This window comes from Labeo rohita, unplaced genomic scaffold (assembly GCF_022985175.1).
Source record: "Labeo rohita strain BAU-BD-2019 unplaced genomic scaffold, IGBB_LRoh.1.0 scaffold_75, whole genome shotgun sequence".
Classification (NCBI taxonomy): domain Eukaryota; kingdom Metazoa; phylum Chordata; class Actinopteri; order Cypriniformes; family Cyprinidae; genus Labeo; species Labeo rohita.
In genome coordinates, this window is record NW_026129689.1 from 547607 (window position 1) to 561632 (window position 14026).

The 14026-nt window shown below is 28.5% G+C and overlaps 1 protein-coding gene across 1 annotated transcript in view; it reads right to left on the minus strand.

Moving 5' to 3' along the window:
- Positions 1 to 14026, minus strand: part of ptprma (protein tyrosine phosphatase receptor type Ma) — a 298397-nt gene that overhangs the window by 51811 nt on the left and 232560 nt on the right. Inside the window, 3 exon segments of the mRNA XM_051104590.1 lie at positions 5481 to 5507; positions 7410 to 7484; positions 10875 to 11026. Of these exon segments, the coding sequence (XP_050960547.1) occupies positions 5481 to 5507; positions 7410 to 7484; positions 10875 to 11026 (254 nt within the window).

Sequence of the window (14026 nt, forward strand, 5' to 3'; positions counted from 1 at the left end):
GATCTTGAAGCATTGTTTCAATCTTTTGCTTTCCCACAGATCTTGTCTGAATTTCAATTCTGAATTGCAAGCACTTTTGAATGTTGTTGCATTAAACATCATTGTTTTTCAACATTGAAACAAATGACCTTATTTCAACCACATTTTCACATTTATTTAATGTCATGAATCAAGGTCAAATCAGTGTTAAATTTTGTATCAGTTTCACAAATCCAATCAACATTGATTTGGCAACATTGTTTCAATATATTACTTTTTCTACAGATCTTGTTTTAATTTCAATTCTGAATTGTAGGCACATTAATAATGTTTTTGCATTAAATGTCATTGTTTTTCAACATTATCAATGTCACAGATCAAAGATGATTCAGTGTTGAATTTTGTATCAGTTTTACAAATCGATTCATCGTTGATCTTGCAGCGTTGCTTCAAGATTTACTTTTCCTATAGATCTTATTAAAATTGTTGCAGTCTAATGTTTTTGCATTCATTTCAACCACATTTCTGTGTTTATTCAACATCATGGATCAAAGTTGATTTGGTGTTGAATTGTTACAATTTTGCAAATCAAATCAACAATGAAATGTTTTACTTTTCCTGTGGATCTTGTTCAAATTTCAATTCTGAATTGTAAGCACATTAATAATGTTTTTGCATTAAACATCATTGTTTTTCAACATTGAAACAACAAATGAAATTATTTCAACCACATTTTTACATTTATTTAATGTCATGAATCAAGGTTGAATCAGTGTTGAATTCTGTATCAGTTTTGCAAATCGAATCATCATTGATCTTGAAACATTGTTTCAATCTTTTACTTTGCTACAGATCTTGTCTGAATTTCAATTCTGAATTGTAAGCACATTAATAGTTTTTGCATTAAACGTCATTGTTTTTCAACATTGATCAAGGTCGAATCAGTGTTAAATTTTGTATCAGTTTCACAAATTGAATCAACATTGTTTTTGCAACATTGTTTCATTGTTTTACTTTTCCTACAGATCTTATTCACATTGTTGAACTCATTATTTCAATCACATTTCTACGTTTTATTCAACATCTTGCATCAAGGTTGATTTGGTGTTTGTTTGTTTGTTTTTTGATGAATTGTTAGAATTTTGCAAATCAAATCAGCAATGAAACATTTCAACGTTTTACTTTTCCTACAGATTTTGTTCAAATTTCAATTATGATCAATTATGTCATCATTTTCAACACTGATACAATAAGTGACATTATTTCAACCACAATTTCATATTTATTTAATGTCATGAATCAAGGTCGAATCAGTGTTGAATTTTGTATCAGTTTCACAAATCGAATCATCATTGATCTTGCAACGTTGTTTTAACATTTTACTTTTCCTACAGATCTTGTTTAAATTTCAATTCTAAATTGTAAGCACTTTAGTAATGTTTTTGCGTCAAATGCCACTGTTTTCAGTGTTGACACAACAAGTGACATTTCAACAACATTTTCACATTTATTTAATGTCAATAAGGTCAAAGCAGTGTTGAATTTTGCTTCAGTTTTGCAAATTGAATCAGCGTTGATACTGCAACATTGTTTCAATGTCTGTCTTTCTGTACAGATCTTGTAAAAATGACGATGTTGATTTCTAAGTATTTTGTTTTTTTTTTATGATGTTCATTTATGGCAAATCAATGGATCACGGATGAATTTTTGTAGAATTTTGGTTTCAGTTTTCCAATTTAAATCAATGCTGATATCGTAATGTCGTTTCGACGCTTTACTTTTTGTACAAACCTTGTTAAAATGTAAATGTTGATTAATAAGACTTGTGTTCACCTTTTCACAACCATTTAAAACTAAACATTACAGCATTGGACAACTGACATTATTTCAACCACATTTCAACGTTTATTCCCAAGTGAAACAATGTAACGGATCAAGACTGATTCAGTGTTCCATTTTTATTTTTATTTTTTGATTTTGCAATCGAATCAGTGTTGATACTGCAACATTGTTTCAATGTCTGTCTTTTTGTACAGATCTTGTAAAAATGTCAATGTTGATTTCTAAGTAATTTGTTATTTTTTTATGATGTTCATTTATTGCATCAGTGGATCAGGGATCAAGGATGAACTTGATAAACCTTGTTAAAATTTAAATGTTGATTAATGTGTTCGCCTTTTCCAGGGTTGCTGCAGGATTTTTAAGCTCAAATTTAAGACTTTTTAAGACCTTTTTTAAGACCTGCACAAATAAAATTAATACCATATGAGCAGGGTAAGGCAATGTCTATGGTTAAATATTAAACTGTAAAATGACTAAACTACTGTGAAAACTGATTTACAGTTCAGATTTTTCACAAAAACAAAAAGTTGTATAAAGTGATACACTTCACATTTCTTTAAAGTATCAATTTTTAAGAAGAGTCAAAACTTTACTTATATTAATTGAAACAATTATCATTAATAAATTATTATATTAATTAAAAAAAACATACAAATACATGTTAGTGTTTCTTAATGATCCACCAGTTCACATTTACAGCTCTGCATGTTTACAGGGTAAAAACATGGGTCGCTTTTCGCTTTGGTCTGAACAAAAACAACCCCAATACTATGTTCCTGCAATACCAGAGGCTGCAGTTCTAGGACCACATTTATAGGACCCTATTTTTTGGGACAGTGCCATCTAGCAATTATATTCCAACAAAGAAATATCAAACAGACCCAAAGACTAGATCCATTGAAACTACTAATTTTTTTTATCTTGCCATCTTATTTTTAATGTAAAAGCTGACATAAACTTGAGTGTTCAAGGGGGTGTCAGAAATCTCCATTTAGCCCATTTAACTGTAAAAAACAGTTCATTGTGCTGCTGGATGTTGTAAATTAGTATTTGTATTCAAATTATTTTAAATTTATTGAAATACTAATAAACACACTAATTTGTATGGCAATTGTTTTACCGTTTACTTCACTTTGTTAAGTGGGTCACACGTCAGACATGAAGCGCAGCAGCTAATGAACAGAAATCTAGAATATACTGAAATAAATTAGACTAAATATTTCAAAAGGGTTACCCAGGGGTAAGTTTAGGATTAGGAGCTGGTTAGGACAATAATTAAGTGTATATAATTAAACAACTGCATTTAGTATTTTCTTAAAAATAATATACAGATATTGAATAGCAACTGCTATAAATAGTATGAGCTGTTAATGCATACATACGACAAATAAATAAAATAAAATAAAATAAATAATTAAAAAAAAAAATTACAGGGTCCTAGAAATGCGGTCCTGAAACTACAGCCTCCTGTACTGTAAGAATACCCTACTCAAAACAACAGGCTTATTGAAAATGCACATTCAATCTCTGGCAGCAGATGGCGCATTCGGAACTGCAGACATGTGTTTCCCCGGTAACGGCAGTACACGAAGCAGCTCAGCACCGGACTTTGAACGCGCAGCGCTCATGTTTATTTAACGAAATCACAGCCTTTTGAAGTTTAATCGTGACACTAAGCTGTATCGCAATTCTGGTCTTCCCGTGCCTAAAATTTAAGACCTCTTAATCATAATTAAGACTTTCTTGTACAATTTAAGACTTTTTATGACCTTAAATTTGATAAACTAAATTTAAGACTTTTTAAGGACCCGCGGCAACCCTGCTTTTCACAACCATTTAAAACTAAAAAATTTCCAGCACTGAACAACTGACATTATTTCAACTACATTTCAACGTTTATTCCCAAGTAAAACAATGTAACGGATCAAGACTGATTCAGTGTTACATTTTTTTTGATACTGCAACTTTGTTTCAATGTCTGACTTTTTGTACAGATCTTGTAAAAATGTCAGTGTTGATTTCTAAGTAATTTGTTATTTTTTTATGATGTTCATTTATGGCAAATCAATGGATCAAGGATGAACTGTTGTAGAATTTTCTTTCAGTTTTGCAATTCAAATCAATGGTGATATAGCAATGTCATTTTCGACACTTTACTTTTTGTACAAACCTTGTTAAAATCTAAATGTTGATTAATAATATGTTCACCTTTTCACAACCATTTAAATTTACCATTTTAAATTTACCAAATTAATTATTTTTTTGTTTTATTTTGCAATCGAATCAACGTTGATACTGCAACATTGTTTCAATGTCTGCCTTTTTGTACAGATCTTGTAAAAATGTCAATGTTGATTTCTAAGTAATTTGTTATTTTTTTATGAGCATCAGTGGATCAGGGATCAAGGATGAACTTGATAAACCTTGCTAAAATGTAAATGTTGATTAATCTGTTCACCTTTTCACAACCATTTGAAACTAAAAAATTTCCAGCATTGAACAACTGACATTATTTCAACCACATTTCAACGTTTATTCCCAAGTGAAACAATGTAACGGATCAAGACTGATTCAGTGTTACATTTTTTTTTTTTTTTTTTTTTTTTTTTTGATTTTGCAAATTGAATCAACATTGGTATCACAAATTATTTCCACATTTCACTTTTCCTAAAGATGTTTTTTTTTTTTTTTTAACCACCATTTAGCACTAAATTACATTAATTTCATTAGATTCAAATTTCAGCACTAAAGGTCAAGTCACGTGCTGTCAGGGTTGAGATCTGCTTCTGTAGATGCCTAAAACCTGCACTTTTTAAAAAAAATCATGACGTAAATAACGTAATTCCGAAAACACTGAATGATCGTGGTTTAACTAGTTTAACAGTAGCTATTTCACCTACCTAAAATCAGCTATTAGGAATTGTTCACCCAAAAAATTCTCATTATTCTGCCATGATTTACTCACCCCACTTTCACGTTTTCGTTCAATGGGGTCCAAAGCTGTTTTTTTTTGCTCCACAGAAGAAAGATACAACATGAGGTTGAGCAAACAATGACTGAATGATAATTTTAGGGTGAATTATCCCTAAAAAAGAAGCGCTTTATGGTGCACCTACTTCATTAATTTCCTCGCAAGTGTGTTTTTCAAATGCAAAAATGGGAAATTTACTTCCTGAACCCAAGTTCTCATTTAAAATAGTGAAAACGTTCAACTTTATAAGCGTGACAGATCAGCACTAAACTGGGTACTGTTCTAAAAACAGACTCACAATCGATTTACCGCTGACAGAGTGCGATTTGAAGGCTATCGTGAGCGTAAAGAGCGCGTCTGAGGACACTGATGGAAATGACCATGGGTCGCTTTATTCGTTCGTGCCACACTGTCACTCCCCCCTCATCCGGTCCACATTATCTGTCCATGCACATGAGAGGTCATAGACATACGTGACGTCACACGCACGACACGGAATGCGGATGGGATGGGGTGAAGCCTCGGCTCGGGGAGGAATAAACCCTCGAATCTCACACAGAAGAGAAAAGCAGGCAGGTATGAATGTGAGGAAGCGTCAGATCTACTTCCTGTCTGTCTCTCGTCAACACAAACAAGCTATTCTCAGGACGTCGTCATGTGTGGAAACAGAAACGGGAGGCTCGCTCACCTAAGATGGCGGTCGGCACGAAGGGGTCTGCTCGCGGCCGAAAGACGTGCGGAGGTTTACAGAGAAGAGAAAAGCGGTTCAGTCCACACTGATCCAGATCAACACACTACTGCATTAGTCAGGAAGGTTAAACAGGAGACAAACGAGCACACAGACATGACCGACTTTCAAAAAATGTTAATAGTCAGCAGCCTTACCCATAGAAAAACAATGCAAAATGTTTGAGGTCGGTAAGATTTTTTTAAAATGTGCATTTATTTGATCAAAAATAGTAAAAATTATTAAATATTATTTGAATTTAAAACAGCTGTTTTTTATGTGAATATTTGTTAAAATGTAATTTATTCCTGTGATGCGCAGCTGAATTTTCAGCATCGTTACTCCAGTCTTCAGTGTCACATGATCCTTCAGAAATCATGTGACTAAAATAAAAACATTTATTTTTCAGCATTCACAGATCAATAGAAAGTTCAACAGAACAGCAGTTACTAAAAATAGATATTTTGTAACATTATAAATGTCTTTTTACTTTGATCAATTTGATGCACCTTGATGAATAAAATATTTTCAGTTTTTTATATTAATTTTAGTTAAAGTTTTAGTAATTGTTTTTACCTGTAATTTAGTTGTAGTTATTTTAATTTAGTTATTTTAGTACATCAAGTTAAATTAATGAGAAATATTGCAACAAGCTAAAATAAAATAATTTTTTAAAAATATTTTATTTTAGCATGTTTAGTACATTTCAGTTGAAACACTTTTTTAGAATTTTTATGATAACTGAATTTTTCTGTTTCATTTTGTTTTTTTTTATTTACTTGTTTATTAACATGCATTTCAGTTTTAGTTATTTTAGTACATCAAGTTAAAGTAAATAAATAGGACAAATATTGCAACTAGCCAAAACAAAATAATTTTAAAATATGTTTACTATATTTCAGTATTTTATTTTATTTCAGGTAACACTTTTTTAAAAAAATATTATTAGTAGTCATAAAATATATTTTAGTATGTTTAGTATATTTCAGTTGAATTTTGAGCAACATGTTTTTTAGAATTTTTATTATAACCAATATTTTTTTCTTTTTCAATTTAATTTTGTTTTTGTAATTTTTATTCTCTTTTTTATTAACTTGTATTAGTTATTTTAGCACGTCAAGTTAAACTAAATAAAAAGGACAAATATTGCAACTAGCTAAAACTAAATATTTTTTTTATATTTAATTTTAGTATGTTTAAAATATTTCAGTTAAATTTTATTTTATTTTGACTAACACTTTTATGATAACTGACATAATTTTTCTTTTTCAATTTTGTTGTTTTTGTCATTTTTATTTGCAATTTTATTAACTTGCAATTCAGTTTTAGTTATTTTAGTACACCAAGGTAAACTAAATTAACAGGAGAACTACCAAAAATGAAATATATATATATTTTTACATTTTATTTTAGTATGTTTAGTATATTTCAGTTGTTTTATTTTATTTTGAGTAACACTTTTTTAAATAATTTTTATAACTGAAATGATTTTTCTTTAATTTTGTTGTTTTTTGTATTTTTTATTTGTTTTTTTAATTGTAAAACTGTGAAATAAAATAGTATATGTATTTTAGATAAAGTCTATTTCATGATTTTTTTTTATTATTATTTGTAGTTTTTATAATTTTTAAAAAGTTTTAACACTGAATAAAAAAAAATAAAAATCATACTGACCCCAAACTTTTGAACAAGATATCTTCTAAAAGTGTATTTTTGTAGGTTTACTGTTACGTTCAGCTGAAAGTTATAGATGTGGGCTGAAAGGTGTCCCATTGCTATTTCATGCGGTCTATAAAGCTCAGTAGTGCACAGCAAAGCACCAGACGTGACAAAAGCACAGCAGTTTCAGACAGAAATGAGTGAACATGCAGACGTGACGCAGAGCTTTACCTGGATAGTAGGAGTTTGGCACGGAGGTGCTCAGTGTGTTAGTCTTCATGGTAAACGACGACGGCGAGGAGACAGCTTTCAGAATAAAAAAGCAGGCAAGATGTGATGAATACGCCAATAAAGAGTATATCTCAATTCTAAAACACTCACAAACATTTACATGTCATTTACATTTCTATATACATCAAACGTGACACTATATTATTAAATTATGAAATGAGCTTTATTTCTATTTTAATATGGTGTTAACCTTAAACCAGTGTTTTATCAGTTTTTTTTTTTTTTAATTTATTAATACTCTTTTTTTTATTTTTTAAATGTCTATATCATTTTTATTAACTTTTAGTTCTAGATTATTATAATTTAGAACTTAAATAATAATTTAATCAAAATGAGAATATTATGACAGAAATATATTACTTTTGTGCAGAAAATAAAAATGGAACAAAAAAATTAAATAGAATTTTTAAAGAAATAAACATTTGAAATGGTACTATTATTGGTAAAATTGTAGTAAAATCTTAAATAAAACAGAATTTGGTTAAATTTTAATTTAAAAAAGGCACAATTTAATAAAACTGTGATATAGACTAGTGTCTGAGAATATTATGACAGAAATATATTACTATTGTGCAGAAATTGAATTAAACCAATAAAATGTAATAACAAAATTAAAATAACATTTCTGAAGAAATAAACATTTCATATGTTACTATTATTGGTAAAATTGTAATAAAATCTTAAATTGATAAGCTTTTATTAACTCTATTGATTAGACAGCATTTTTGATTATTAAAATATTAAATCATTAAAACGGAATAAAAAAAATCTGAAAAAATATTTCACAGGGCACTATTATTGTTAAAACTTTTTTTATGAATTACTAAATAAATTGAAAAAAATTAAAATAAATTTAAAATAAATTAAAAATTGTTTGACATTATTTTTGAGTATTAAAATTGTAATTAAACCATTAAAATGTCATTTAAAAAAAATGAAAATAAGAAATGTTGCTTTAGCAACTAGCTGAAATAAAATATGTATTTTTTTTTAATATTAATGACTTTTATGGTTTAGTTTTATTTTAATTAACAATATCAACCCTGTCCCACTCCGACACGACATTAACTTGAAAAAAGCAGCTGTGTTTTCCTCCAGATTCATTAGCGTTCATCGCTCGCGTCGATCGTGTCAGCGTGAGAATGATAAATCCGACCGGCGTGTGTCGTCCGTACGTCAGCGATGCCGCGACCCGTCCGTCAATCACAGCGGCGCAGACGGACGGCAGGAGAAGGTCACGCTAAAAGCCCGTGTTTATTTATTTATCCCCGTTTGTGGCCGTTTCACAGAGCCACACGTCCGTCACGGCGAGGGGAAGCCGAGAGACGCGCGTGCAATATTAAAGTACGCTGTCGTGTGATCAAAGCTGCTGTCATTTGACTTGATATTTCACATTGACTGTGACTCTACAGAAACCATAAAGACAGTTTCATCAGTAAATCTGCTCTCGATCAATCACACTAATGACTCATTTAGGCCCTGTGATTCCTGCGATGTGGAAAATGTGGATGAAATCGATTAATACAGTCATAAAGACAGTATTTATCTGCAAAATTTGGATGAATAAACCTGAAGGAGGGATGAACTCTTCGTCAGATTGTGATATAGACTAGTGTCTGTGAATATTATGACAGAAATATGTTACTATTGTACATTTATTACTTATAAAAATTTAATTAAACCATTAAAATGGAATTCAAAAAAATTCAAACACCAAATTCATGTGGGACTATTATTGTTAGAACTGTTTTAAATCTTAACTTGTTACATTTTCATGAATTCCACTGATTGATTGGCACTATTGTTGTTAAATAACTTTTTATGAATTGCTAAAATTTCACGTTAACATTTATTAGACATCCTTTTTGAGTATTAAAAGATAAACTATTAAAATGGAGCTTAAAAAACTGAATTTAGGAAAAATAAAACTGAATTTGGTTATATTTTAATAAAATATTACTATTGTACATATATTACTTATTACTTAAAGAAATTTAATTAAACCATTAAAATTTTATACAAAAATAACTTAATTAAATTTCTAAAGAAATAAAAATTTCATGTGGGACTATTATTGTTAAAACTGTAATTATATTTTAAATAGTTGAGATGTTATGAATTCTATTGATTAGACATTGTTTTTGATTATTAAAACGGAATCCAGGGACAAAAAAAAAAAAAATTTCTGAAGAAAAAAAATTCACATGGCACTATTATCTATTATTGTTTAACTTTTTTATTAATTAATAAATTGTTAAAATTATAATATAAACATATAAAAGTATAAATAAAAACTTAGACATCCTTTTTGAGTATTCAAGTTTTAATTAAACCATTGAAATGAGAATTTAAAAATTAAAATAAATTAAAATAAAATACAATTTAGGAAAAATAAAACAGAATTTGGTTCAATTTTAATAACAAATGGCACAGTAAAAAAATGTCACAATTTAATTCATTTGTGATATAGACTTGTGTCTGTAAATATTATGACAGAAATATATTATACATTATTGTGCATATATTATACATATATTACTTACATTACTTAAGGAAATTTAATTAAACCATTAAAGTGGAATCCAAAAATACAAACAAATTTCTGAATAAATAAACATTTCATACGGTACTATTATTAAAAACATTTTAATAAAATTTTAAATTGTTGAATAAAAAAAGAAAAAATAAATTTCTAAAAATAAATATTTCACAGGGCACTATATGGACTACTAAATTGTTAACATTTTTTGCTCAAATTTATTAGACATCCTTTTTGAGTATTTAAAAAAAATACTACAATAGAATTTAAAAAAGGTAAAAAGAAATTAAAAAATAAAACAGAATTTGATTACATTAGATATTGTTTTTGATTATCAAGTCATTAAAACAGAATCCCCCCAAAAAATCAATTTCTGAAAAAAAAAAAAAAAAAAAAAAAAAAATATATATATTATATTTCACAAGGCACTATTACTGTTAAACTTTTTATGAATTAGTAAATTGTTCAAATTTTAAATAAATTATTTTTAAATAAATTTTAAATAAATAAAAATTTATTAGACATTCTTTTTGAGCACTGAAATTTTAATTAAACCATTAAAATGCCATTTAAAAAATTGAAAAATAGAAAAAAATAGAACAGAATAATAAAAAAAAAAAGGGAAAAAAAAGGAAGGAAGAAAGGTAGTTCAGTAGTTATGTTAGATCGATTTGACCTGAAATCAGTGGGAAACCTGTTAATATCTGATGATAAACACGCCAAGTGGTGGGAAAGGAGAAGAGCTCTGATTGGCTGAGAGAAGAGGATGGGCGGCACAGACGGATTATAAGTGTCGTCAAAGACGACACATCAAATCACTTTACGGTTCTTTTTTGTGTGTTTGTGACATGGTTTGGGAGACTCACGGCGTCCGTTGAGGTTGTGTGTGTCCATGAATGAAATGGCCTCGTCGCAGCTGGTGCCCTGCTCGGCGTAGCTCTTGTCCATGGAGTTCACCATCACCGTCATCTCCTGCCGCGTGCTGCTCAGCGTCTCCTTACGCTTCTTCGCCAGTTTCCTTCAGTCAAACACACAAAACACATTTCAGACCCAATTCTCAGTCGTTCTTTAGAGCCTGCGTTACTTTTAGAAGTAGACGGATGCTTCTCTGTGGAAAAGCAGAAACCATGAGAGACTGTGGAGAAACCAGATGCGTTTGACAGGATTTATCTAATGGCTGCATGATTGACTCATTGCAATTTTACTGTAAAAAAGAAAAAAACTGCATAATTTAGCCAAAATGTATATCTACTTATATCTGATAATGTTAGTGCAAAATAAAATCTTCAACTAAATTTGAAATATTACTAATGTGATATTTTACTATAGAATAAAAGAGCAATTTGTGGAAAAAAAAATTAAATAATTTTATTTTACAGAAAAATGTTTCAAAAAACTTACAGCTGCACAGTTTAGCCATTTTATTATTATTATTATTATTATTATTACTAAATACAAATACAAAACAAACTAAGAAATATTACTATTGTAAGATGTCATTATAATATATATATATATATATATATGTGTGTGTGTGTGTGTGTGTAGTAAACAAAGTAATAAATTGTAAACAAAGTAAGAAAGAAGACTATTGTAATTTCCCTGTAGTTATATCTCACTATAAAATAAAAAAATTAGGTATTTAAGATTTTTTTTTTTTACAGAAAACAAAAATAAATAAATAAATAAAAATAAAAATCACAGCAGCACAATTTAGCCAATTGTTTTTTGTTATTTTACATCAATATAATAATAATAATAATAAAAATAATAATAATAATAATTATTATTATTATTAAATAAAAACATTAAACAAAACAAGAAATATTACTATTGTAAAATGTCATTATAAAATAAAAACAAAATCTAATATTTCTGAGAAATGGCAATAATGGTAAAAAAATTAATTTACATAAACTGGTGAAAAAAATACAGTTGGACAATTTAGCAAAAACTTTTTTTCTGATTTTATATCAATATAATTAATTACTTTATAATTATTATAATAATAATAATAATAATAATAATAATAATAATAATAATAATAAAATAATAATATTACCAAATAAAAATAATAAAAAAAATTAATTTTACTGTAGTTATATCTCACTATAAAATAAAATAAAATAAAATGTTTTGTTTTGTTTTGTTTTTTTGTTTTTTTTTAAAAAAAATCACTGCAGCACAGTTTAGCCAATATTTTTGGGATTTTACATCAATACAATTAATATTATTATTAAATCAAACAATAAAAAAAGTAATAAATTAATATTGTAATATTTCACCATTAAAATACAATACTACTACAAATACAAATGACAATTACTATTTCATCCTGTCGTAATTTCCTCCGTTTTTCAAATGTTAAATCACGTAAAAGAATGCAGTAGGTCACGCTTCACTCTGAAACAGACTTATTACATAAAATCACAGCTTCTGTGATTTGACGACTGCACGAAGCCGTAACACAATTTCAGCTTTATTTTAAAGGTACACCCTGGTTTATCGTTCTTTATCAAATACAGTGAATAAAACAGTTGTTTAAAAACCCCCAGCATCAGTGTGTTGGTAAGAGCAGGTCTGACACAAGGATTGTGATTCTGACATGAATTCACCGGGTCATTTTCATCCTCGAACTCGATAAGAAAGTCGATCCCGTTAAACACAGACAAAAGCGCAGTGGGAGATTTGGGGAGACGGGAACGCCCTTCGGTCCCCGCGGCTCCCGCTCACTAATGCGCACTCCTGAGAGCGGCTGTCACCCGAACAGGAACCGACTGCAGCTTCCCAGAGCTGATCAACACACCAGCGCTTCGCCTCGGGCGGCGGGACGGAGCTGAGATCCGGCGCTTCCACTGCGCCGCAGCTGCTCAAAGACTCGTCTCGCTCTCCTCAGCATTAATTAAGGGAGGCTGCGAGACGGGATGTGTGTGTCTTTGGTGATGATGACATTCAGTCATGGGAGGCTGATGCAATATTAGTTTGTATTTGGGTTAACACTGCTCAGGTAACAGTAAAAACACACCATCTCAACCCAATCACACTTACAGTTTATGTATGTATATATATCTTTAAATAGATTTTTAATGATATAGGGCCTTTGCATCATTTGGAGCGACCACTCGTCATGTGGTGCGACCAATAAGCATGTTAAGGAAATGAATTAATTTTCATATAAATCACGGTCGCACCACATGACATTTTTTAAAGGCTATGACCAATTCATCAAGATGAAAAAACACTAAAATCACTTAATTTTAAATTTTAATATACATTTGTGTACGCAACATTCTTAATGTTTGAACAATCACAAGATATATTATTATTATTTGTATTTTAAAACTGGCCTGTCGAAAATCCTTATACGTCAATATATCAGAATACACACACACACAAACATATATAAGTATGAAATTATGCATGAAATTAATTTTTTTTAAATAAATTATTACATTAAATTACAATTGAATTACAATTTTTACATTTTATTTTTAAATTGATTAATATATCAAATGAATAAAAATTATTTATTTATAAAACAACTTATATTGTATATATTTAAGTATATTTAAAGTTATATGTAAATCATTTAAATTACTTATATTTAATATTAATATATATTTAATTGAATTATATTATATTAAAAATGTTATTTATATATATATATATATATATATATATATATATATATACACTTTTAGTTATATTTTAGAATACATTTTAATATTATATTATAATTGTATATTAAAATAATTATCATTATATTAAATTATTATTTACAGCAACCTATTTATATAGTGTGAAAACTTTTTATTTTTTACATAAAATATTTTATTAATTTATCATTATTATAAAGTGATATTAATTTAAATTGATGTTTATAAAACAACTTTTAAATCATATATACACAGACATATACATGTATGAAATTATGAATGATTTTTTTAAATAAATAATATTATTATTACATTAAACTGCAATTAAATTCCATTTTTTACATTTTATTTTTAAATTGATT